The following is a 24,843-nucleotide window of genomic DNA, read 5'->3' as shown; positions in this document are numbered from 1 at the left end:
AATTCTATACGGCCATCGTAGAGTCTGTCCTCACCTTCTCCATCATGGTCTGGTTTGGCTCAGCCATCAAGCACAACATCCAGAGGCTGCAGCGAATCGTCCAATCAGCTGAGAAGGTTATTGGCTGCAACCTTCCCTGCATTGGCAAACTGTACACTGCAAGGGCCAGGAAGCGAGCGGGTAAGATCATCTCTGACCCCTCTCACCCTGGCCACAAACTATTTGAATCACTTCCCTCTGGAAGGCGACTCCGGACTGCCACAGCCAGACATAAAAACAGCTTTTTTCAACGAGTAGTAGCTCTACCCAATAACCAAAAATCTGTAGCCTTCTTTTGCTCTGGTATTTTATTTAATTCACATGTTTATTAATCAATGATGCTTTATTATTAATGTTTAATGTTTTATGTTTCATTATTAATTGTCACTCTATGTCATGTTGTCACTTGCGGGCGGAGCACCAAGGCAAATTCCTTGCATGTGAATACTTGGCCAATAAACATATTCAATTCAATTCGGAGACCTGGGTTCAAACCTCAGGTTCGGTCTGCGTGGAGTTTGCACGTTCTCCCTGTGACGTTATAGGTTAACTGGCGTCTGTAAATTGCCCCCAGCGTGTCGGGAGTGGATGCAAAGGTGGGATAACACAGAACTAATATGAACAGGAGATCAAAGGTAAGCGTGGACTCAGTAGGCCAAAGGGTCTATTTCCATGCTGTATTGTTCAATCGAGAGATTAAAAATCAGCAAGGACACCAGGAAAAATTCTCATGCTCTTCATCAAAATGGTAGTGGGACAGAGGGAGGGGAGAGGGGGCAGAGAGGAGGGGGGCAAAGAGTTGGGAAGCAGGTAGGGAGGAAGCGATGAGGGGGAAAAGAGGGGGGAGGGGGAGAGGAACAGAGGGGGAGGAAGAGGAAGGAGGTAAGGGAGAGAGGGAGGGGAGAGACAGGGAAGGGAGGGGAAAGGGAGGGATGGAGGGAGGGAGGGGAGAGACAGGGAAGGGAGGGGAAAGGGAGGGATGGAAGGAGAGAGGGGAGAGACAGGGAAGGGAGGGATCGAAGGAGGGAGGAAGAAAATAGGATGGACTGACTCACTTCCTTTATTAGCTCTGTCGAATACCGCAGAAGAAATGAGCAGAGGAAGATCACAAAGCAAGCTTATTTCCCCATGGATGCTTGCGATACTCACCATCTCTGCAGCAAATCCCCCCATGATTCCAGGATTTTCTCAGGACAGTCTTTGGAAACATCCCCAGTGCCGCTTGACAATTCATTATCACTGTCTGCAAGAGAGCAGAGAAGGAGAGACGGTTTCAACACTGGATCAGTCTCCAGTCTGTCCATTTCCACACTGGCCTGGGTTGAGGGCAGCAGATTTATTTGTCTTCTATGTTTGTTATGTGTTTAATTTCACCGATAGGAACATATTGCACTTAAATGGAGTCATTTCTTCCATCCACTTGAAATGTTAAATGTTTCTCTCTCTGCAGGTGCTGCCAGACCTGCTGCGTGTTACCAGCATTTCCTCTTTGTTTCACAGCATTTTCCTTGTTTTAAAAGCACAGACAGATTGTAATGAGACTGTAGCTGTTAATCTGATGGAAGCACGAGCAGTGCAACTGATGCTGTTACCCCAGATGAATCAGTGGGAGGGAAAGGAGTCAGCAACCTGCAGTCCACATGGGTGAGTTTTAACCCATCGTTGAAAGCATCAATCACCATGCCGGTAAACCCTTCACTCGGCTGGCCTGCCTTGGTTTCCTTGCTAACACCACCATCCATTGATATTCCATCCTCCCCCCTTCACCCACTGTCACTGACGGCATCCATGCACAGCCTAAAGCTCATCCATAACCTCTATCTCCTGTTCCCGATCTTTCCTCCCCGTCTCGCAGCTGCTCCATGCTGGTCTTCAGCAAATTACTTTTTGTGAGCAGGCAAATGCAGCAGGAATTGCAAACACTGGCAAAGTGGGGACAAGGATAGGCTGATGCTGAATACACAGCCTGAGGTAAAACAATTATCACATTGAAGAATCAGTTCAACTCTGCATGTTGACAGGCTGTTCTCAAGATTGCAATCATATTTAGAACAATCCTGGAAATGTATCTGCGTTTGCAAGGATAACTGGTATTTGTGGCAGGTTCTGGCAACTGATGGAGACTTGTTGCAGTATAGAAGGAGGCAATTCAACCCATCAAATTCATTGGGTCTCTGGGATGCAATCCAGCCCATTTCATTGCCTTCTCTTATCTCTGTAGCTCTATCTCCTTATTACCATCAAGTTCCCATCCAATTTCCTTTTAAAATCTTGGGATTATTTCTATTTCCACCTTCCGCAAAGTATTTAGGCAGTAAATACTTCCATCAATTATTCCTTAGACTTCTGCAAGGAAGGCAATGCCTTTGTTTCCAACCCAACCTTGAGGCTATTCTTGGAACCATTCTGGCAAATCACCTCTGTGCCTCTCCAGGATTTTTACATCTTCCAAGTTGTGCTCAGTTGACCACAACTGAGCACAATTGAAAAAGCTACTTTGTTAACTACTAAACCAGGTTCGCTTCTTAATAAACAGACACCACACAAACTGTTTGGTAGACCAGTTCACAACTTTACTTAACATCGGCCGATGGAAGGGAGGGAGAACTCCAGTCAAGTGACCATTACAGACACTTGACCGTCCTCCATTCACCTCACTGAACAACAGAATTACATTGCCTTAAATAGGGTTTTTTTGTCCCCTTAGCACATTTCAGACATTAGTCATGGTCAGAGGTACAGGGAAAGGTTTCCACAGAATGCATCACAACAAAGGCCTTTTGTTTACATGTTACAAGATAACATTGGCCATTTGGTTTACGACATTTTATCTTTCCACTTCCCTGTTCCTCTCTCGTCCTTCATAAACATTGGCTATTTGGATAATGCCATTTTATCTTCCCAGAGATCACCCTAGATCTTTCGCTGCTTTCTCGCTGTCATTTGGTCCTTCATAAACATAGGCCATTTGGTTTATGGCATCTTACTTCAAAGATGTGACTAGCTGTTTCTCTCTGCTTGTCCCTTGGGAGACAATGTTATGGTGTTTATTATCCCACACACTGCAACCTGAGGCAAGCCTAATTTGAGACTAAATATAAGCTGTAAGCTAGCCCAGAAGCCAATTTAATATCTTCTTATATTTTTAACTAAAATTCAGCTTCATCATTCCATCCTTTTATCAAAATTTTGATAACAACTACAGTCCTTGCTGAGTACATACGAAAGACCATAAGCATCCCATCAGACAAATTAATAGTACACTAGTAACACAATCATTTCATAGTGGACAATCGTTCCACAAGTCCCTCCAAACATTTTAAATGGCCACCAACCTCCCCCGGACGTGACACTAAGATACTACCATAGGACAGGAAAAGGATCATTAAAATTGCTCAGCCTTTATTCGGCTTCGCTTGGAATTCCCCGTGTGCTGGTGTAACTGGTTCATGCTTCTCTTGTGTGGCACTGCATTTGCAACATAACAATGCCTGTCACAAATATACTGTTTCCTAAAAATACACCAGTGCCTTGGTTGTGGCAAAAACAGGTAGATTTAACTGGCCTTTGCAGACCTCTTACTGTCTGTAGTCAGAAAATCTTTGCTGCGCTTGTCATGTTTGACTTCAATCTTGTTTAAAAGGAGGTGTGTACCATCCTTTAAATGTGGGTTAGTCCGCAAGCTTGCCATTCTGAAGAAAGTTCAGTCCATGTGGGCTGGGCCACCCCAGAATAAAGGGAGCCTCAATAGCCTATCGTCCTTGTTTCCACAAACTGTTCACAGTCAATCAAATGTATCCAGCGACGATGATCTTCAATCTTTACAGCAGTTCATGTTGTTAGCAACACTTGGTTGTTCTTTTCAACACAATCTCAATTTCTTCTTGTCCCAGCACCATCATCGTATAGCTTTTATGGCCTTGGTCACTGGTTTCCAGCAAAAACTCCTCCAACCTGGGAATGTAGATCTGGCAAGACATGGGTTAATTGCCGACCATACATAATTAGTTAATTGCCCAGGGCCTGTAGGTGGCTTCCCCCCCACTCTCCAGGGGGTGGACAGCAGCTTTTCCTGTATCAATAAAAAGTTGTGAATCTTGTTCCCAGCTGAGTTTCTCCAGCACTTTTGTCTTCCTTTGATCCTCGTATCTCAGTTCCTTCTTAACACTTCCCTGTGAACTTATTCTTTAATCCAATTATATCCGAAGAGGCTCTCCCCACCTAAATATTCAATTCTCCAAATATGTTCTCTTCCCCAATCTACTTCCCTCAAACCCCCTTTTGTAAGTCATAAGACAATTTTTCATCTACCTAATTTCCCTCACACAGCACATGCTTCAACATCTTTTTGTTTGCTTGAAAACAGTAATCTTGCTTCATTTGCATTTTAAAAGACAACCTCTGTTATCATATCAAAACAATCTTTCCCACTCAGAATCAGTAATCAATAATACATTTTCTTTTTCTCTGTAATTTTGACATTTCCAATCTCATTTAACACTTTAATCGGGAAGAGTCTTTTTAAAAAAAAACTTGGTTCAAAAGACTTATAATCAACCAACACATTTTATCATTCGAGTAAAGCTCCGCCCCCCCATTCATGCCTGTTTCTTAACGGAGCACACCATAAACTGCATTCCATTTGCATTTTAAAGGACAAACTTCTTAAAGTGACACACAACTTTGCTCATTGCTTTGAATTTCACACATTCCACATAAAAAACATTGTTTTACAAGCAGTACATATACAAAAACATTGTTTTACCAGCAGTATATAATATTTCATCTTCAAAGACGTCTCTTTGTAATTTACTTTCCCTTTTTCTGACAAGAGTTCTGTTTACCAAAATCCTGGTTACCTAACCCTAATTGGACATTGATCCAGATCATGATTAGTCAGACTCCCCTTGACTTTTCAGTCTCCCTAGCTCTTTCCTCATTTCTCCATCAAATTTTCCTTCATCCCCAATTTTTTATAACATAGTTGCCTGTCAGAAAAAGGATTTACCTCCGGGGTAATTTTATTTTGCAATCCTCATTGACTCTTTCCACCATCCCAGATGCCTGTGGGTGGTGTACACAGTGAAATTGCTGTTGAATATTACAATGTGCACATATTTCCTTATTAATAGTGGTTAAAATGAGGACCATTGTCTGAGTTTATGACATTAGGTAGGCCAAACCTGGGAATAACTTCTCTTAACAACAATGTTACCATAGTTTCAGCAGTATTATTAGTGGTTGGTAGAGCTTCACTCCACCTGCTAAATAAATCTAAAATCACTAAGCAATATTTATAACACTGGGCCCTTGGTATTTCAATAAAATCAATCTGTATGCATTCAAACGGTCGTGATGGCATTGGCGTCACCGCTGAGGGTATCTTAAATGGTTTGTCTGGATTACTTTGTTGGCAAATTTTACATTCAGAGGCCTGCCACCACGTTTCCTTTGTTATCCTATCATTCCCTCCTTACCAGCATGGGTAAGACGAGTAAAAATGTATCGAATACACCAACTTGTCCAAGCGGGGTGTGCTGAATCAATGGCACAGCCCTCTTGTTTCCATAGTTATTTTTATATATGAGAGGCGTCCCTCTGTAATGTACATACCTCCTTCATGTTTGGCAGGACCGTTCTATTTGCTAGCATCTGTTTAGCTGCTGACACTACGCATTTGGATGTACAGGCTGCCCTGTTTGGATACACTATCAACAACCTATTTAACAATGACCAGCTGTTCTGGTAGCATCAATGCGTTAAACAAATTACGCACAGAAAGGCATTCCCGTGCTCCCAATCCTGGGGAGCTTTGTAAGGTCAGAACTTCAAGGTATAGGGATGTTACTGACGGAACTGTCCCAGGTAAAGATGCCATTGCTACTGGTAGGGCATAGGGATGTGGACATCTCCCAAGATTACCTAACTCCTCATCTTATTACCAAATAGGGTCGTCGTGCCAGACATGAAGTCTCCTCCAGAGGATTTACCAGTACTGGGTTTATTTTTTACTAACCATCACCTGTTTCTCACCTCCTGTCTGTCTTTTAATTATTTCCTCTTGTTCCTCTGCCCACTGGCATTCTAGTTGCAATACGTTCCATCCTTTCCGAGTGCTATCCTTGTTTCTTAACTCTATCCCCTTCTTACATACAGTATCCATCCAACTTCAAACTCTATACTCTCCTCATGCTTCTTCACTGCTTCTGCTTCCCATGTTTTAATTCCTTTCTTCCATTTCTTTCCTGCCTTCCTTTCCCATATCAACATTTCTGCTTTTTTAATTGTCTCGACATTCCATGTTCCCCCTACTGGCCAGGCTTCATCCCCTAACCGTTTGGTCAACTTGTAACTTAACATTTTAAATTTCTTATTATACCTAGGATTCAAATAACACATATGTTGGACTGTTATCCAGAGCATTCCCCATAGATAGATAGAAAGAAAGAGAAAACAGACTTCTTAATTCCGAATCGTTCCAAATATATCAACCAGGCCGACTCGCTAATGAGACCCCAGTTTCTCAATTTGGCTGACTTTTTAACTCTTTAATATACGACCCAAGTGTCTCAACGAAGCCGACTCACTAACCGGGACCCCTGTTTCTCAACCTGGCAGACTTCTTAAATCTTTAATATTCAACGCCACTTATTTCTCAATCCGACAACTCTTCGGATGTCTCAATAAGCCAGACGCAAACCTCAACCCCCGTATCTCAACCCGATAAATCACGGATGTCTCAACGAGGCCGATGAGCCCTTAGTAGAGAGAGAGAAAAAAAAGAAAACAAAGAGATAGACAGAGAGAGAGAGAAAGAGAAACTGCTCAAGTCCTTCTTAAAAATATACACAGGCCCTTCTTAAAAATACATACACAATTCTGTCTTAAAAATACATACACAATCCCTTCTTAAAAAAAAATATAAAGCCCAACTGGTCTTACCTTTGTCTGTTTCTAAGAACCTCGGCAGGGAACCAATTCAATGTCTGATGAAGGATCACAGATGTTCCCGGGAGTTTCTAGGGAGTCGGTCTGACAAGGGGGCCGATAGAGCTCAGTTATCTCCCTTCCAATCCCGGCAACCTCTGCAACCTCTTGCACAGTCAGCCGTTGATGTGGTCCCAGCGAGGCCTGCATAACTACGCCAATGAAAAAGCTACTTTGTTAACTACTAAACCAGGTTCGCTTCTTAATAAACAGACACCACACAAACTGTTTGGTAGACCAGTTCACAACTTTACTTAACATCGGCCGATGGAAGGGAGGGAGAACTCCAGTCAAGTGACCATTACAGACACTTGACCGTCCTCCATTCACCTCACTGAACAACAGAATTACATTGCCTTAAATAGGGTTTTTTTGTCCCCTTAGCACATTTCAGACATTAGTCATGGTCAGAGGTACAGGGAAAGGTTTCCACAGAATGCATCACAACAAAGGCCTTTTGTTTACATGTTACAAGATAACATTGGCCATTTGGTTTACGACATTTTATCTTTCCACTTCCCTGTTCCTCTCTCGTCCTTCATAAACATTGGCTATTTGGATAATGCCATTTTATCTTCCCAGAGATCACCCTAGATCTTTCGCTGCTTTCTCGCTGTCATTTGGTCCTTCATAAACATAGGCCATTTGGTTTATGGCATCTTACTTCAAAGATGTGACTAGCTGTTTCTCTCTGCTTGTCCCTTGGGAGACAATGTTATGGTGTTTATTATCCCACACACTGCAACCTGAGGCAAGCCTAATTTGAGACTAAATATAAGCTGTAAGCTAGCCCAGAAGCCAATTTAATATCTTCTTATATTTTTAACTAAAATTCAGCTTCATCACAATAACAGAGCTTTGTAAAGGCTCAGCAAAGCTTCTCTGCTTCAATGTATATCGTGAGATGCCTGGGAACAAGGAATTCCTCCCCACTCTCGAGTTTAAGTCATTTCTAAGATTTGAACTGAATAGCTGATCACTAAGTAAACTTTGACCAACTCTACTACAAACCAACCACTAGAACATAGAACAATACAACACAAGAACAGGCCCATCAGCCCACAATGTCTGTGCTGCACATGATGCCAAAACCATCATTTATCTCCACATAACCAAAATTGCTCCATTCCCTGCATATCAATATGCCTATCGAAAAATCTTTTAAATGCCACAAAAGTATCTGCTTCAACCACCACCCCCAGCAGCGCGTTCTGGGCACACAACACCCTCGGTGTAAAACGCATTCCGCATATCTCCTTTAAACTGTGTCCCTCTCACCTTAAAGGCTATATCTTCGCTGTCCTAGAAGCATTAATCCCTGTGGGGTAGCATGGTACAGCAGGTGGTGCTGCTGCCTCACAAATACAGGAACCAAAGTTCAACCCTGATCTGCATTGCCTTTTGTGCAGATTTGCACTTTCTTCCTGTGACCATGTGCTGCTCCAGCTTTCACCCACATCCCAAAGATGCATCATTAGGTTAATTGTCTCCCACTGTAAGTTAGTGGCAAGGGAACTAAAGAGGAGTTGCTGAGCAAATGTGAGAGAGTAAATTGTAGGCCTACAGGAAAATTAGAGGAAGGGAAAGGGACTGATGGGATTACACCACAGGGAGCCGGCATGGAGCTGATGGGCTGAGAGTCATAGCAAGTAATTCTTCACTTTGTGCCTCTGAAACAAAAGCCACACTGCCCCTTTCCTGATAATTCCATGGCCTCCCATTCTCGTTAGGATACTTAGTCAAATGTATTTTGGTCCATGTATAGTTTAATTTAGTTTAAGTTTAGAGATACAACACAGAAACAGGCCTTTCGGCTCACTTAGTCCATGCTGACCAACAATTCCCGTACACTAACACTATCCAACGCACTAGGGACAATTTACAATTTTTACCAGACCAATTAATCTACAAACCTGTATGTCTTAGATCTACTACACTACCTTGATTAACTTCCTCTGTTCCCTTTTGAAAAAATAAAGTGGTTTGTCAGAAATCTTTATACCTTTGCTGATTCTCCTTGACTAACCCATGCCTTTCCAAATTAAGGGTTGTTTCATCCACCATAATGTTCTCCAACAGCTTACCACACCTCTCCATCACCCCACCTCCACCAATTTTATATTTCCTGCTTTATCTCAGTCCCTGAACAATAATGTAACATGACTAACTATCATGTCCATCTTTACGATTCCCATATCCAATGAAGACTGAAAGACTATGATCATGCCTCTGCTATTTCTATCTTTGGTTCATTCAGCAACTTTGAAAGAATTCTATTAACAACTTTCAACTATGTTAACCTGAAGTGAACATTTTCAAGAGTTCAGGGAAAGGGCAGTCAGTGGTAATAAGTGGATAGCTCTCAAGGACTTGGCAAATTAATGATAGCTAAATGCCTCCCACCTGCAGTGCCTCACCAAATATTCAGTAATAGGTTTGATTATCTCGGTGTTATGCTTGCAGGCAAGTTTTACACCTACAACAACAGTTAAAGCCATTATCCCAGTACACACTTCATCAATCCAAATTCATTCAAGTATCTCTTAACACCACTGCAACGAGAATCTATTTTTACCTGTGCTGAATTTTGAACCATTAATTTGTAACACCAGAACACAGACAAAGACACATAAAAGCACTTTGCAAAAGCAAAACTGTGAGCTTGGAAACCAGGAGGTTGGTTGCTGCAGGGATTCCATAAGGAAATTCAGGTAATCCATGGTGCAAGTGAATTAGAATGACCAGCGTCAATGCACAAATGACCGACATTCTCACCATGATTAAAGATTGCTGATATATTCATTATTAATGAGTTATAGCCTGTGTTAATGAATGCCAATCGAATGTAATTAGGATAGATGAGCAAGCCTTTGCTCTTTATATAATTTCAAAGTAGGTGTGAGTGGAGAAACTGTGTTACCAGAATACCCAATGTTAGTGACTTTGCCAGTGGAGAAAGAGCCCATGCCTCAGGTGTTGTGCTGGCCAACAGAACAACCTGGATTAATTCTGCAGCTCTGATTATTGCATAGCACAAAATGTTCATTTTATAGTAAAAGTGAAGAGATAAAGGTAGAATCTATTGCTTTAGGTACCAAGACGTAGGAGTGCAAGGTTTAGATTGACCGCTATATTTTGTCCGTTGTCCATTTGTCCATTGACTTGTCTGAAGTAATTAAGGTTTCTGCCCATGGAGAATCATAGACATATTCAGCATTGAAACTGGCCCTTCAGTTCAACCTGTTCGTGCCGACCAGATTTTATAATTGAACTAGTCCCATTTCCCAGTGTTGGTCCCACATCCCTTTAAACCTTTACTATCCATGTACCTGTTTAAATGCCTTTGGAACATTGTCATTGTACTCACCCTCTCAGCTTCCTCTGACAACTCATTCCATATATGCAACATCTTCTGCGTGAAGAATGTCCCCTCAGAATCTCTTTAAAATCTACCCTCTCTAACAAACCCAGGCTCTCTAGTTCTAGACTCCCCTGAGAAAAAGGCTATTACCATTCTCTTTATTTATGCCTCTCATAATTTTGTACACCTCTACAAGTTTGCCCTTCAGCTTCCGATGCTGCAGGGAAAAAAATCCCAGCCTATCATTGTGGGTAGCACAGTTGCACAGCGGTAGAGTTGCTGGTTTACAGTGGGCTCAATCCTGACTACGGGTGCTGTCTGTAAGGAGTTTGCACGTTCTCCCTGTGATTGCATGGGTTTTCTTTGGGTGTTCTGGTTTCCTACCACATTCCAAAGATGTACGGGTTTGTAGGTTAATTAGCTTTGATAAATGTATAAATTGTCCCTAGGTAGGATAGTGTTAGTGTACGGGGTGATCGTTGGTCGGCGCAGACACGGTGGGCCGAGGGGTCTGCTCCCCTTGCTGTGTCTCAAGTCTAAAGGAATGTCTATCCAGCCTCTCCTAAGTCAGGCCCTCGAGTCTTGGTAACATCCTGCATCCCTTCCATCTTAATGACATGCTTCCTGTTACAGGATGACCAGAAATGCCTGCAATACCCCAGATGTTGTCTCACTAAGATAATATACAACTGTAGCATGATGTCCCGATTCCTGCACTCAATACCCCTACCGATGCCAAATGCCTTCTTGACCACCGTGTCCACCACTATCAGAGAACTGTGTATTTGTTCCTCAAGTCTTTCTGCTTTACAATACTCTCCAGGGCCCTAAGCTTTCATCCACGTACCTAAGGAGCAAACCTTCCACATCGAATTATAGCATTTGAACAGGCAAAAGCACAAAGGAAAACTCATCTGAGATCTACCCGAGACTCTGAGTTGGAGCCTCCGTTTAATGTTCCATCTGCATAACAACTGCATTTCAGAGCAACACTTATTCAGTATTGTATAGGACTGTTAGACGGGGTGGGAGATTGCAACCTTCACGTGGTTCGACGAATGCAATCAACCTAGCGTGCACAATCAAGTAAGATCAAATAGTACAAGTTGTCCTGCAACTTTAGGCTGTGCACGCCATATGCAAGAAGAAGAAGGACTGTTGGACTAAATCATATGTGGTGCTTGAAGTTAGGGCATGAACCAGCGGAATGCTCTCACTAGACGATAAAACTGACATCTTTCAAAAGTAACCAAGTTCCTAAATCATATACCAGGTCTCCCGCCAGTCTGATTTTGAATGCTAGGGCCAACCGTGGACTTTGGTGTCAATGGGCAGCAGCTAAATACCCAAGAGATACATTCTAATGCAACTCTCTTATTTTTAAAATGATGGCCCTGCTTCGAGATTCTCCCACAAGAGGAAACGTCCTCGCCATACCCACCGAGTCAAGATCATGTATGTTTCAACAAGTTCCCCCCACTTTACCACTGTTCCCAGATTCCACCACTTATCTACAAACTAGGGACAATTTGGATTGTTCATTTAACTATAGCAGCCTACACAGCTTTGGGATGTGGGCATAATCATAGCATTGGGAAACTCACGCAATCACCGGAAGAACATGCAAACACCACACGGACAGCACGGGAGGTCAGGATTGAATACAGGTCTCTAGACCTAGGAGGCAGCAATTCTACTAGTTCCTGTACTGAACTCTCCTGCAGTTTGATACGGGACTTTATCAAATGCCTTTCAAGGAAATCTATTAACAGTACATCGACTAGTTCCCCTTCATTTACAGCATGTTCCTTCTTCAACATACTCCAAAATATAGGTCAAACAAGCCATCTATGTATCTCCCTCTCCCCTGACATCAGTCTGAAGATGGGTCTCAACTCGAAACGTCACCCATTCCTTCTTTCCAGAGATACTGCCTGTCCTGTTGAGTTACTCCAGCAGTTTGTGTCTACTTTCAAAAACAATGTTGGCTTTAACTTATTAGCATGATTTAAATCTAACTATTATGCCATGACACCTTCAAACATTTCTAGCGACATGTATAAAGCTAATTCATCTGTGGATTTCCTGCTTTCTATCTCCCTTTTAGAATAAAGGAATTTTCCAATCCAGTGGAATCTTCCCCAAATCCAAGGAATTTTGGAAATTTAAAATCAACTTCTCAGCTATCTTACTTACTATTTATTTTCAGACCGTATGACCAATACCTGGAGCCTTGTCAGCCAACAACTTCAACATTTTGTGCAATGCTGCAATTGTCCCCGTTCATCTCTCCCTTCAGATTCCCAATTTGCAGCTATTTGTGGGATGTTACTTGGATATCATCTGGCCCGGAATGCTTGGTTGCATGTGTACCATCTCAATCAATCAATCACAATACAATACAATCAGTTTTATTCGTCACATTGCACATAAAGTGCAAATGAAATGAATTTGTCAGCAGCGGTACAATGATAAAGAACACACAATACACAATAAAAATTTAACACAAACATCCACCACAGCATTCATCACTGTGGTGGAAGGCACAAAATTTGGCCAGTCCTCCTCCATTTCCCCCCGTGGTCGGGACCAGAGTCCAGAGTCAGTCCAGGATCGGCTCTTCCTCACCGGAGACCGCGGCTTTAGGTTGGTGTAGGCCGCAGGCCGGCGGTCGAGATTTAAAGTCCCCGCCGCAGCCAGAAGCACCGCAGACCGCAGGGCCGGCGGTAGAAGCTCCCCCTAGGGGTGATGTTAAGTCCACGCCGGGTCCGTGGTAGAAGTTGGCCGCGGGCTGGCGGTGATGACTTCTTCTTCTCCCGGGTCCCCCACGAGGCTGCAGACACGGCACCAGCTGGAACTCTGCAGACCGCGGCTTCAGGCTGCCGGCTGCCGCGGGCCAGCGAAACGGAGCGCTCCCCTCCGGCGAGCCCCAGCGAGGGCTCGCCCGCTCCATGCCGAGAGCCCACGCTGCGCCCGCCGCTGAAGCCCCGGGCGCGTCTCCGGGAAAGGCCGCCCGATCCTTGTTGTTAGGCCACGGGGGAGGCGACCTGGAAAAAGTCACCTCTCCGTGGAGGAGGCGACCAAAGCGGTTTCCCCCTCACCCCCCCACACCACCCCCCACACAATACACACAAAGAAACACAAAAAACATACTTTAAAACATACTAAAAAAACAAAAAAAGTTGGGGAAAAACGGACATGCTGCTGACAGGGCGCCGGCTTGCAGCGCCCCCACCGACCATCTCAAAGGTAACATTGTGGTTCCCGAGAGCTCAGGAACATCTAGATAACATGGACACCTAAGTCAGACTCCTATTTGTTGACTTTACTACCATAATCTTAAGAAAATTCTTAAGGGGTTGGACAGGCTAGATGCAGGAAGATTGTTCCCGATGTAGGGGAAGTCCAGGACAAGGGGTCACAGCTTAAGGATAAGGGGGAAATACTTTAAGACCGAGATGAGAAAAACATTTTTCACACAGAGAGTGGTGAATCTCTGGAACTCTCTGCCACAGGGGGTAGTTGAGGCCAGTTCATTGGCTATATTTAAGAGGGAGTTAGATGTAGCCCTTGTGGCTAAAGGGATCAGGGGGTATGGAGAGAAGGCAGGTACGGGATACTGAGTTGGATGATCAGCCATGATCATATTGAATGGCGGTGCAGGCTCGAAGGGCCGAATGGCCTACTCCTGCACCTATTTTCTATGTATCTATAATCCCAACCAAACTCACCTTCAAACTCCTGTACCTAGGGTAACATCTAGCAGACAACATAATCATGGACCACTCACACACCCCTGTAATTATCTCATCTCCTCTTTTCCTTCATGCAGAAGATATAAAAACTTAAAAGCACACACCACCAAATTTAAGAATACAGTGCCCTTCATAATGTTTGGTGACAAAGACCCATCATTTATTTATTTGCTTCTGTACTCTACAATTTGACATTTGTAATAGAAAAAATCACATGTGGTTAAAGTGCACATTGTCAGATTTTATTAAAGGCCATTTTTTATACATTTTGGTTTCACCGTGTAGAAATTACAGCTGTGTTTATACATAGTTCCCACCATTTCAGGGCACCATAAAGTTTGGGACACATGGCTTCACCGGTGTTTGTAATTGCTCAGGTGGGTTTAATTGCCTCCTTAATGCAGGTATAAGAGAGTTCTCAGCACCTAGTCTTTCCTCCAGCCTTTCCATCACCTTTGGGAACTTTTTGTTGTTGTTTATTAACATGAGGACCAAAGTTGTGCCAAGGAAAGTCAAAGAAGCCATAATGAGACTGAGAAACAAGAATAAAACTGTTCGAGACATCAGCCAAACCTTAGGCTGACCAAAATCAACTTTTTCGAACATCATTAAGAAGAAAGAGAGCACTGGTGAGCTTACTAATCGCAAAGGGACTGGCAGGCCAAGGAAGACCTCCACAGCTGATGACAGAAGAATTCTCTCTATAATTAAAAAAAATCCCCAAACACCTGTCCGACAGATCAGAAACACTCTTCAGGAGTCAGGTGTGGATTTGTTAATAACCACTGTCCGCAGAAGACTTTATGAACAGAAATACAGAGGCTACACTGCAAGATGCAAACCACTGGTTAGCTGCAAAAATAGGATGGCCAGACTACAGTTGTCAAGAAGTATTTAAAAGAGCAACCACAGTTCTGGAAAAAGGTCTTGTGGAGAGATAAGACGAAGATTAACATATCACAGTGATGGCAAGACAAAGTATGGAGGAGAGAAGGAACTGCCCAAGGTCCAAAGCATACCACCTCATCTGTGAAACACGGTGGTGGGGGTGTTATGGTCTGGGCATGTATGGCTGCTGAAGGTACTGGCTCATTGACAGCCCTGGATTGAAGGCATACCGGCCTGGAGCAGTGGAGTTAGCTCTTCTTCTCCACGCTCTCTGTTAACCTGGCCCGCCACTACCCCGGGCTGATGTCCCATCAGTCCAGGGCTGTCGGTTAACCCAGTGAGACAGGCAGAGTTGAGCTGGAGTTAACGTTTCTTCTCCGCGCTGGCTGTAAACCTGGGCCGCCACTGCTCCGAGCCGGTGTCCAGTTAGTCCAGGGTCGCCCTGGACATCTCCGGCTGCCCCCGGAGATGGATGGGACACTCGAGAGGGGATGAGGACGGTCCAGTAGCAATTCAACAGCCCTTGCAGTGCCGGAGACCCGGGTTCGATGCTGACCACGGATGAAACGCAGGTCTGTATACATGCAGCAGCATAGTTGCTGAGAATGTTTATCGCGAGTGACCTTTGACAAATCCCATGATTCCTTGCGCTTTTCGGAATACCAAACTCGCTTATTGTCAGTTCCCTTAACGTCATTCTGCTTTTACGGCCTCCAGTTCTGAATCTATCTTTCTCTCTCACACAGATCATAAATTTTCTGTCACAGACAAATTTTCAGAATCAATAATAAAGAAAGCATACTCAATGCTAGCATTTATTTCAAGAGGGCTTGTATACAAAAACAGGAATATAATGCTGAGCTCTATAAGGTCACATTTGGAATATATTGTGAGCAATTTTGGGCACTATATCCGAGGAAGGATGTACTGGCTCTGGAGAGGGTCCCGAGGAGGTTTATAAGAATGATCCCAGGAATGAGTAGGCTAACCAAAGATGAGCGTTTGTCGGCACTGGGCCTGTACTTGCTGGAGTTTGGAAGAATGAGGGGCCACCTCATTGAAACATTCAGAATAGTAAAAGGCTTGGATAGAGTGGATGTGGAGAGGATGTTTCCACTCGTGGGAGAGTCCAGGACTAGAGGTCAAAGCCTCAGAATTAAAGGACGTTTTTTTAGGAAGGAGGTGAGGCAAAATTTATTTAGTCAGAGTGTGGTGAATCTATGGAATTCTTTGCCACAGAAGGCTGTGGAGGACGTCAGTGAATATGTTTAAGGCAGAGTTAGATAGATTCTTGATTAGTACAGGTATCAGAGGTTATGGGGAAAGGGGAAGAGAATGGGGTTAGGAGGGAGAGATAGATCAGCCATGATTGAATGGTGGAGTAGATTTAATGGTCAAATGGCCTATCCCTTATGATCTTATGACATTTCAGTTGCTGCTACCTTGGGGCTCTCTCATGATGTGATCACTAGTTAATCCAAGCTAATTAGACAGCATCAGATCTGCTACAGCCTGCTCCAAAATGTTTTCCACAATTAACACTAATTGATTAAAAAAAAACATTTATTGATGCTTCTGAACACATCATCAGTGATGTAACCTGGAGTCATTGGGTATTTCGGGTCTTTCAACATCAGACACCCTCACCCAGGCGACCCAGCTGTGGTTGATCAGACCACGACTTGTGTTCAGGTGGCATTCGCTCCTCCCCATGGACCTCCTCTCCTGATCCAGAGCCATCTCGAGGCTTTCTCCGCTGCCCCTGTGGTATTCTTGATGGCTCTTCTCCTTTCCATTCCGTTGATGCCCAGTGCACTCAAGGCTTTGTAGAGCGAATGCCCTGCAAAACCTCTACAGCCAACCTCGATTACAGTCTATGATCAGCTCTTCACACTTGGTCATCTTCCTCTCATGGGCCTCCTCCAGACGGTCCTCTCACGGAACTGTCAGTAGATTCTTATCTTCACGCTAACTCTGCCCACATGATTTTTCATTCTATATGCAGATTAAAATCCCCCATGATTGTCACTATACCTCATTGACAAGCTTCTGTTATTTTATTCCTTATACTGTGCAATTAATGTTCAGCACTCCTAATTGCCTTTATTACTTTTTATCTCCTCATAAACCACTTTGGCATCCTGGTTTCCTGAAGAAAATGCATTGTGCAAGACAATCATTAATGAACAGCCACTTTGCCTAGCTTCCTGACCTTCTTAAATATCATGTGCCCATCAATATTCAGGTCTTAATCCACGTCATTCTGAAGCAATATCTCTGTCATGACTAACTTGTGTTTTCCGTTCACCTGTTCTGTTTCAAGTGCTACGCGCATTCAGATACTGAGCCATTACTTTAGTCCTTTCAGCCACTAGCTTCATCTACTGATTTACTCTTAGATTTGGATTCTCTATTCCTTCTGGACACAGCTTATCATTTCACGCGGGAATACCTTTCCCTCCAGTCTGCTTTTTACTGTTTGATTATCCACTTCGTCCCAATTTTATTTGATTGCCGCACTGTTTATTTCAATTTCCTCCCACTCCCCTAGGTGTGTGGCCCAATAGAACGCGGGTCTTAGTATAGTTCAGTTGTAGACAGGCTTCTTAAATAAATCTTCAGACTTTAGTGATACAGTGCCGAAACAGGCCCTTCGGCCCACCAAGTCTATGCAGACCAGTGATCACCCTGCACTATCTAACACACTAGGGACAATTTACAATTTTACTAAGTCCAATTAACCTGGACACCTGTATGTCTTTGGAGTGTGGGAGGAAACCGGAGCACCCAGAGAAAATTCATGCAGTCACAGGGAGAATGCATAAACTCTGTACAGACAGCACCTGTAGTCAGGATTGCACCCTAATCTGGCATTGTCAGGCAGCTACTCTATCGCTGCCCCATTGTGCCACCCCAAACAGAAGGGAATTATTTAAACTATTGCAAATGTAAAATACATTGGCAGTTGGAAATATGAAATGAAAATAAGGCAAAAAGCGAGAAATGCTCGGCAGATTAATGACACTCTGTGGAGAAAGAAATTGAGATGGTAAACATTCATCAGAAGTGATAGAGGCGAGAGCAAAAAAGAGGTCTATAGTGGGGAGTATCGAAATGACGAAAGTAGCAATGGAAGAACTGAAGAAACAAAACAACGTTCGAGAGAATCAAAATAAAGAAGGACGAGGCAGGGAACGATGGACACCGAGGACGGGATGGAACAGGGGAGTGGGTGACGGTCCTGATAGAGACAGAAAACTGAGAAAGCGCAATTATTGTCTGTGGAGTCTACTGCTAGACAGTCATTCAATGTTCACGTTTTCACAATGTATAGAACGATCAATCAGCCGTATAGTGCAATTCTTACAAAGTACACAATAATATTTAGTGTAGATGTTTCAGTTGCTGATGTTAGTCTCTCCTACGCTGCAAAACATGTCCGTTCAGACTACCAGCATGGCCCTGAGCTCCTGGTTAGTTTGGTTCTGGAGTCCAGGACCAGAGGCCATAGCCACAAAAGAAAAGGACGTACCTTTAGAAAGGAGATGAAGAGAAATTTATTTAGTCAGAGGATGGGGAATCTGTGGAATTAATTGCCAGTAGGCTCTGGGGCCCGTCAATGGATATTTTTAAGGCGGAGTTTGAGTTTTTAAGTTTGCGTTTAGTTTATTGTCACATGTACCAAGGTACAGTGCAAAGCTTAATTGCATGCTAACCAGTCAGCGGAAAGACAATACATGATAACAACCGAGCCATCTACAGTGTACAGATGCATGATAAAAGATGCAGCGGCGTGGTCTCCCTGAACCTCCGCTCGCTGGCGTGGGAGCCGCTACCGGCCCTCAACTCATCTGCAGTCCCTGCAAAAGTGGCCCTGATCAATGCGAGATCAGTGCTGAATAAAACCTTCGTCCTCAATGACTTCTTCACCGCACGTGGATTGGACTTCCTACTGATCACTGAAACCTGGCTTAATCCTGGCGAGTTTGCTCCACTCGTGGAACTCTGCCCTGATACCTGTAACTTTTTCAGCTCGCCCAAGCTCTCAGGTCGCGGTGAGGGCCTAGCCACTGTGTTTAAGAAGAATTTCAACTGCCGCCTTCTGAACACTGATCAGGTTTCCAGTTTTGAACATTAACTAATCATAGTTGGTCTAATCTGTCCGCTTTTAATTGTTCTTGTGTATCGCCCACCAAAGATGCATAAGGACTTTATCTCACAATTTGGTGATATTATTGCTAGCTTGTTGCCCAAATTTGACCAGGTCCTGATTCTTGGTGACTTTAACATTCACGTTTGCTGTCCCACGAAGCCTCTTGTGAGTGAATTTATCAACCTGGTTGAGTCCTTCAATCTGTCTCTACTCACCACTGGACCCACGCACAAGCTTGGCCATACACTAGACCTAGTGCTTTTGTCTGGTCTCCCAACTTGTAACACAGATATTATTGATGCCTGTCTATCTGATCATAGTGCTATTATATTTGATATATCTCTGCCTTTCTCTCCCTCAAAATCCCATCTCCCTGCTCGCTACTCCCGCTACGTTCACTCCACGACGGCCAGTAAGTTCTCTGAGGCTCTCATAGCCGCCCCCGACATCTGCACTATTGAGGCGTCCACCCTCACCTCAGTACCGACGACCTAATTTCTTTATTCAATAATACCTGCTCTTCCGTCCTGGATTCTGTTGCTCCTCTTAAAATGAAAAAGCCTAAACCTAAAGGCGAGCCGTGGTTCAAAGATACCACCAGAGCCCTAAGAAGAGAATGCAGAAAATCAGAACGGAAGTACAAATCTGATAAGCTTCAAATTTCCTTTGAACTCCTGAAAAATAATCTTGACAAATACCAGGAAGCGGTAAAATCTGCAAGAACTAAATATTTTTCCACCCTTATCTCCAAAAACACGCAAAATTCCAAGATCCTTTTTAGCACCATCACCTCCATCATCTGTCCTGCCACCAGCACCAGCTTAACTGGGTCCCCTGCTAAGTGCGAGGAATTTACCACATTTTTCACCAGCAAGGTAAAGAATATAAGAACAAATATTTCCCCTCCCACCCGTGACCTGGCTGTCTCATTGGTCTGCTCTTCAAAATTAGACAGTTTCCAACCCATTACTCTACCATCCCTTGTAAAACTGATCACCGCCATGAAACCTACTACCTGCCCCCTCGACACTGTCCCCTCTGCCCTCCTAAAGGACGTCATTACAACAGCTGGTCCCAGCATCCTCGCCATCTTCAACAGCTCTCTGGCCACTGGCACTGTACCTACCTGCTTCAAGCATGCGGTGGTCCAGCCACTCCTGAAAAAACCTAACCTCGACCCCACCTTGCCAAGCAACTACAGACCCATTTCTAAACTGCCTTTCCTCTCAAAAGCCCTTGAAAAGGTAATTTTAAGTCAACTTATACCTTACCTTCACCAAAACACTATCTTGGAAACTTTCCAATCAGGTTTCAGGGCTCACCAGAGCACAGAGTCTGCCTTGCTGAAGGTACACAATGACCTACTCCTCACCGTTGACTCCGGCGACTGTGCAATCCTGCTCCTTCTTGACCTCAGTGCAGCATTTGATACTGTCGACCACACCATCCTAATTGACCGTCCCCGGTATGGGGTTGGTATTGATGGCACTGCCCTGAGCTGGTTCATCTCCTACCTCAAAGGTAGGAGTTTCTCGACTAACATAGGCAACTCATTCTCCTCCCCAGCTAATCTATGCTGCGGGGTTCCATAAGGTTCCATCCTTGGCCCCATTCTCTTCTACCTGTATATGCTTCCCTTAGGCCAAGTCATTGAAAGGCACGGCATTTCCTTCCATTGCTACGCAGACGATACCCAACTCTATCTCCCCCTGAAGCCCCAAAACCAATCTAATCTGTTTAACCTTACCCAATGCCTCGAGGATATAAAGTGTTGGATGGCCCAGAACTTCCTCCAACTAAACGAGAGTAAGTCTGAGGTCATCCTTCTCGGCCCCTCGGACTCAATCAAAATGATAGTAGGCAGCCTTGGAAGCCTTACCCCACTACTCAAACCTCACGTCAAAAACCTTGGCGTGATATTTGACTCAGCACTGAAATTTGACAAACAAATCAATGCCATGGTAAAAGCTAGCTTCTTTCAGCTTCGGATGATAGCTAAAATAAAACAATTCCTCCAGTTTGATGACCTGGAAAAGATCATCCACACATTCATCTCCTCCCGCCTAGATTACTGCAACTCCCTTTACGCTGGCATCAGCCAATCTTCCCTGTCCCGCCTGCAACTGGTCCAAAACGCCGCAGCGAGACTCCTGACGGGCACCCGAAAAAGGGACCACATCACCCCGATCCTGGCCTCTCTCCACTGGCTCCCTGTGCGGTTCCGTATAAACTTCAAAATACTCCTCCATGTCTACAAAGCCCTCAATGGGCTTTCCCCCACCTACATAAAAAGTCTTCTCACCCACCACTCCACCTCCAGGCCCCTCAGATCGGCCGACTTGGGGTTGCTGAATATCCCACGGTCTAGGCATAAGCTCAGGGGCGACCCCGCCTTTGCGGTTGCAGCCCCTAGGCTGTGGAACAGCACCCCCTTTCCCATCAGAACTGCCCCCTCCATCGACTCTTTTAAGTCAAGACTAAAGACTTATCTATACTCCCAAGCCTTTCCTGACGTCCTCTGAGTGAGGGCTACATGTATATATGTATGTAGTCTGTTTTGTTGTGCTATTCTTATAACAAATGTAAAGCACTTTGGCCAACGAGAGTTGTTTTTTAAATGTGCTATATAAATAAATGTGACTTGACTTGACTTGACAACCGAGCCATCTACAGTGTACAGATGCATGATAAAAAGAGAGTGCCAGATTCTTGATAGTAAGGATGCCAGGGGTTATGGGGAGAAGGCAGGAGAATGGGGTTGAGAGGGAAAGATAGATCTGCCATGATTGAATGGTGGATTGATGGGCCGAATGACCTAATTCTGCTTCGATAACATAAATTCATGAACATTCTCCACCCCACTCCATTCTGAGCCTCCTGCCATTGCCCTCTGACACTGGACCAGCGAAGCTCAGTGTGGGCTTTAGAAACAGCAGCCAATCTTTCGACTGAGAACATTACAGCCTAATAGATTGGACATCAGTTATTCAGCATACAGCTGTGTTCAAGCAGGAACTGCAGATGCTGGAAGATCGAAGGTACACAAAAATGCTGGAGAAACTCAGCGGGTGCAGCAGCATCTATGGAGCGAAGGAAATAGGCGACGTTTCGGGCCGAAACCCTTCTTCAGACTGACATTCAGACCCTTCATCAGACATTCAGCATACAGCTATTGTCCTCTTTCACTCAGCAGCAGCTGCTTTCTTTCACCTTCATCCTTTGTCATGTAAAGTGTCCTGCTCTCCCTCACTAAAACAGGTTTTAACATTTATTCTTCATTTCCCACCTATACATACTCTTTATGTGCAAGCTTTACCTGTAACTTCCTGTACCAACGCAAGGTCAACAACCCAAAATATTAACTCTTCTTCCTGACATGTCAATACCAGCATATTCAATTTTTATTCAGATTTCCCGCTGTTGTAACGTTCTGAATTTGGATAATGATTATTATTCAAAGTGTGCACAAGAACAGGTGCCACTTTTTTTTTTGGTGAACAACATACATGGAGACACGCGGGTCAGAAAGCCTTCAATTGATCAAATCATTCAATTTGAGAATATCAATGCAGCAATCACACGTGTTCCAGATTTGGAAAGCAGATGAGAATATTCCTCCCCAAACAAAAGGATATTTTGCATGACTTTATTCCTTCCATGTGCTTCTGTGTGAAACTAATACTTAATATGAAACCCGTTACCATTTTTTAAACAAATTCACAAGGAACTTGGAAATATATCATTAAAATAATGAAATTATTTGTTTCCAAGTTCTAATTGCGCTATGTATGATTGGATTTCTATTGTAATTTTTGTTATTCAGATTCATTGGTGAAAGGAGAGTCGCTCCTATATTACACGGAGAGCAGTCCTCTCTCTCCATTACAATCCAATCCACCTGCTGGGCAGAATTGTCCAGCAGGTGAATCATATTTTTAATATTTACTGCCCAATTATAGTACATAAAGTTAGGGAGCGCTAGACCACCCTAGACCACCCTAAAACAGAATCTAAAATTAAGAAATCTATCTCTTTTAACGCCAATAGTCAATAATCTGTCGTTTAAACCTTCTACTATAGATAAATCATTTACACAATGGGAAAGAATAGGAATCAAAACGCTCGGAGACTTGTATGAATTCGGAAAATTATTATCATTTCAACAATTACAACTGAAATATAATTTGAGAAATAATCAATATTTTAAATATCTTCAATTGTGTGACTATCTGAAAAAATACACAAAAGACTATCATAACATGCCTCCAGACTTACTGGACGAAGCAATGAAGACAAAGGCCGAATCAGCAAACCTAATATCATACTTATACAACACTATTTTAAATATAGAAATACCTACAACTGATGGTATTAGAAGAGACTGGGAACAAGAACTAGCTATAAAATTTTCAAAAGAGAGCTGGGATAAATACTTACTATATGTGCATAAATGCTCGATCAACGTACGACAAACTCTAATTCAATTCAAAACATTACATAGACTATACTATTTAAAAACAAAAATAAATAAACTTTTCCCTAACGTCTCACCCATTTGTGATAAATGTAAGTCTCATGAAGCTACCTTAGCGCACTCTTTTGTTTTTTGTATAAAAATCCGAAAATTCTGGAACTAAATATTTGAAATCTTCACAAAACTATTTAAAATAAAACTCATACCAAAAGCAGAATGGATTATTTTTGGAATAACGGGAGGTAGCCCTGAACTAAACGTGTTTCAAAAAAATTTACTTAATTACGGGCTAATAATGGGAAAAAAAGCTTATACTCAAATTCTGGAAAAATGTTCCTATACCAACAATAAAAATGTGGATTTCAAACATGTTCGAAACATTACATCTGGAAGAGATGAGACTCCTCATAGCAGGCAAAGCAGACCACTTCCAAGAGACGTGGTCTGCATTTATGGACATTACAAGCATAAGGTGCAATAGTAAATTAAAAAATAAATGGTGCCAAGATCTGGTAGTGGGGGGTGAAAAATATGGTTGGTATACCCCTTTTTGATGAGTTTTTTTTCCTCATAATAGAGCGATTGTTACTCTTTCTTTCTTTCTTTCTTTCTTTTCTAGGGTCTATTTCTTAACTTTCTTCTCTAACTCCTTTTTTAATGGGCTTTCTTTTCCCAACACTTTCCTGCACCTTCACGACTCTTTCTCACTTTCCTTACTTCTTTTATTTCTATCTTTTTTAAAGTTCAAAAATGAAGGGGTACAACAAATGTAATGAGATATATGTGGTGTGTATTACTGCAACTTATTGTACTTCTAATAATTTTTTTTTTTTTTTTAAATAAAAAAAATAATGAAATTATATTGTTTTAATCATCCCTATTCATTTAAACAGTTACAATTTCAGTTTGCAAATCAACAACTTGCTGTGATGCTTTGGCCCAATATCATTCATATGTTCATGTCATCCAATTTTAATTTCCTCATGAAGTATTGCCGACTAGCCTCCGTCAGATCAATATATGCCTAATTAATGATGCAAAACTATTCCGGGCACATTTTAACATTATTGCTCATCTTTTTGTACACCTGTTTCTTTTTGCTCTTTCCCATTTCCACTGCTATTGTCACTTTCAGGTCAGAACACATACCTCAGACTTCAGACTTTGAGTCACCTATTCTTTTTCT

The 24,843-nt window shown here is 43.1% G+C and overlaps 1 protein-coding gene across 3 annotated transcripts in view; it reads right to left on the bottom strand.

Annotated features, from left to right (window-relative positions):
- Positions 1–24,843, bottom strand: part of rabgap1l (RAB GTPase activating protein 1 like) — a 271,539-nt gene that overhangs the window by 183,448 nt on the left and 63,248 nt on the right. For all 3 annotated transcript variants that reach the window (XM_033028335.1, XM_033028336.1, XM_033028337.1), the window contains exon 12: positions 1,189–1,282. In XM_033028335.1, the coding sequence (XP_032884226.1) occupies positions 1,189–1,282 (94 nt within the window). The remainder of the gene's footprint in view (positions 1–1,188; positions 1,283–24,843) is intronic.

The sequence above is a fragment of the Amblyraja radiata genome, chromosome 10 (genome assembly GCF_010909765.2).
Source record: "Amblyraja radiata isolate CabotCenter1 chromosome 10, sAmbRad1.1.pri, whole genome shotgun sequence".
NCBI classification, from domain to species: domain Eukaryota; kingdom Metazoa; phylum Chordata; class Chondrichthyes; order Rajiformes; family Rajidae; genus Amblyraja; species Amblyraja radiata.
This window is presented reverse-complemented; position numbering and strand designations above follow the sequence as displayed.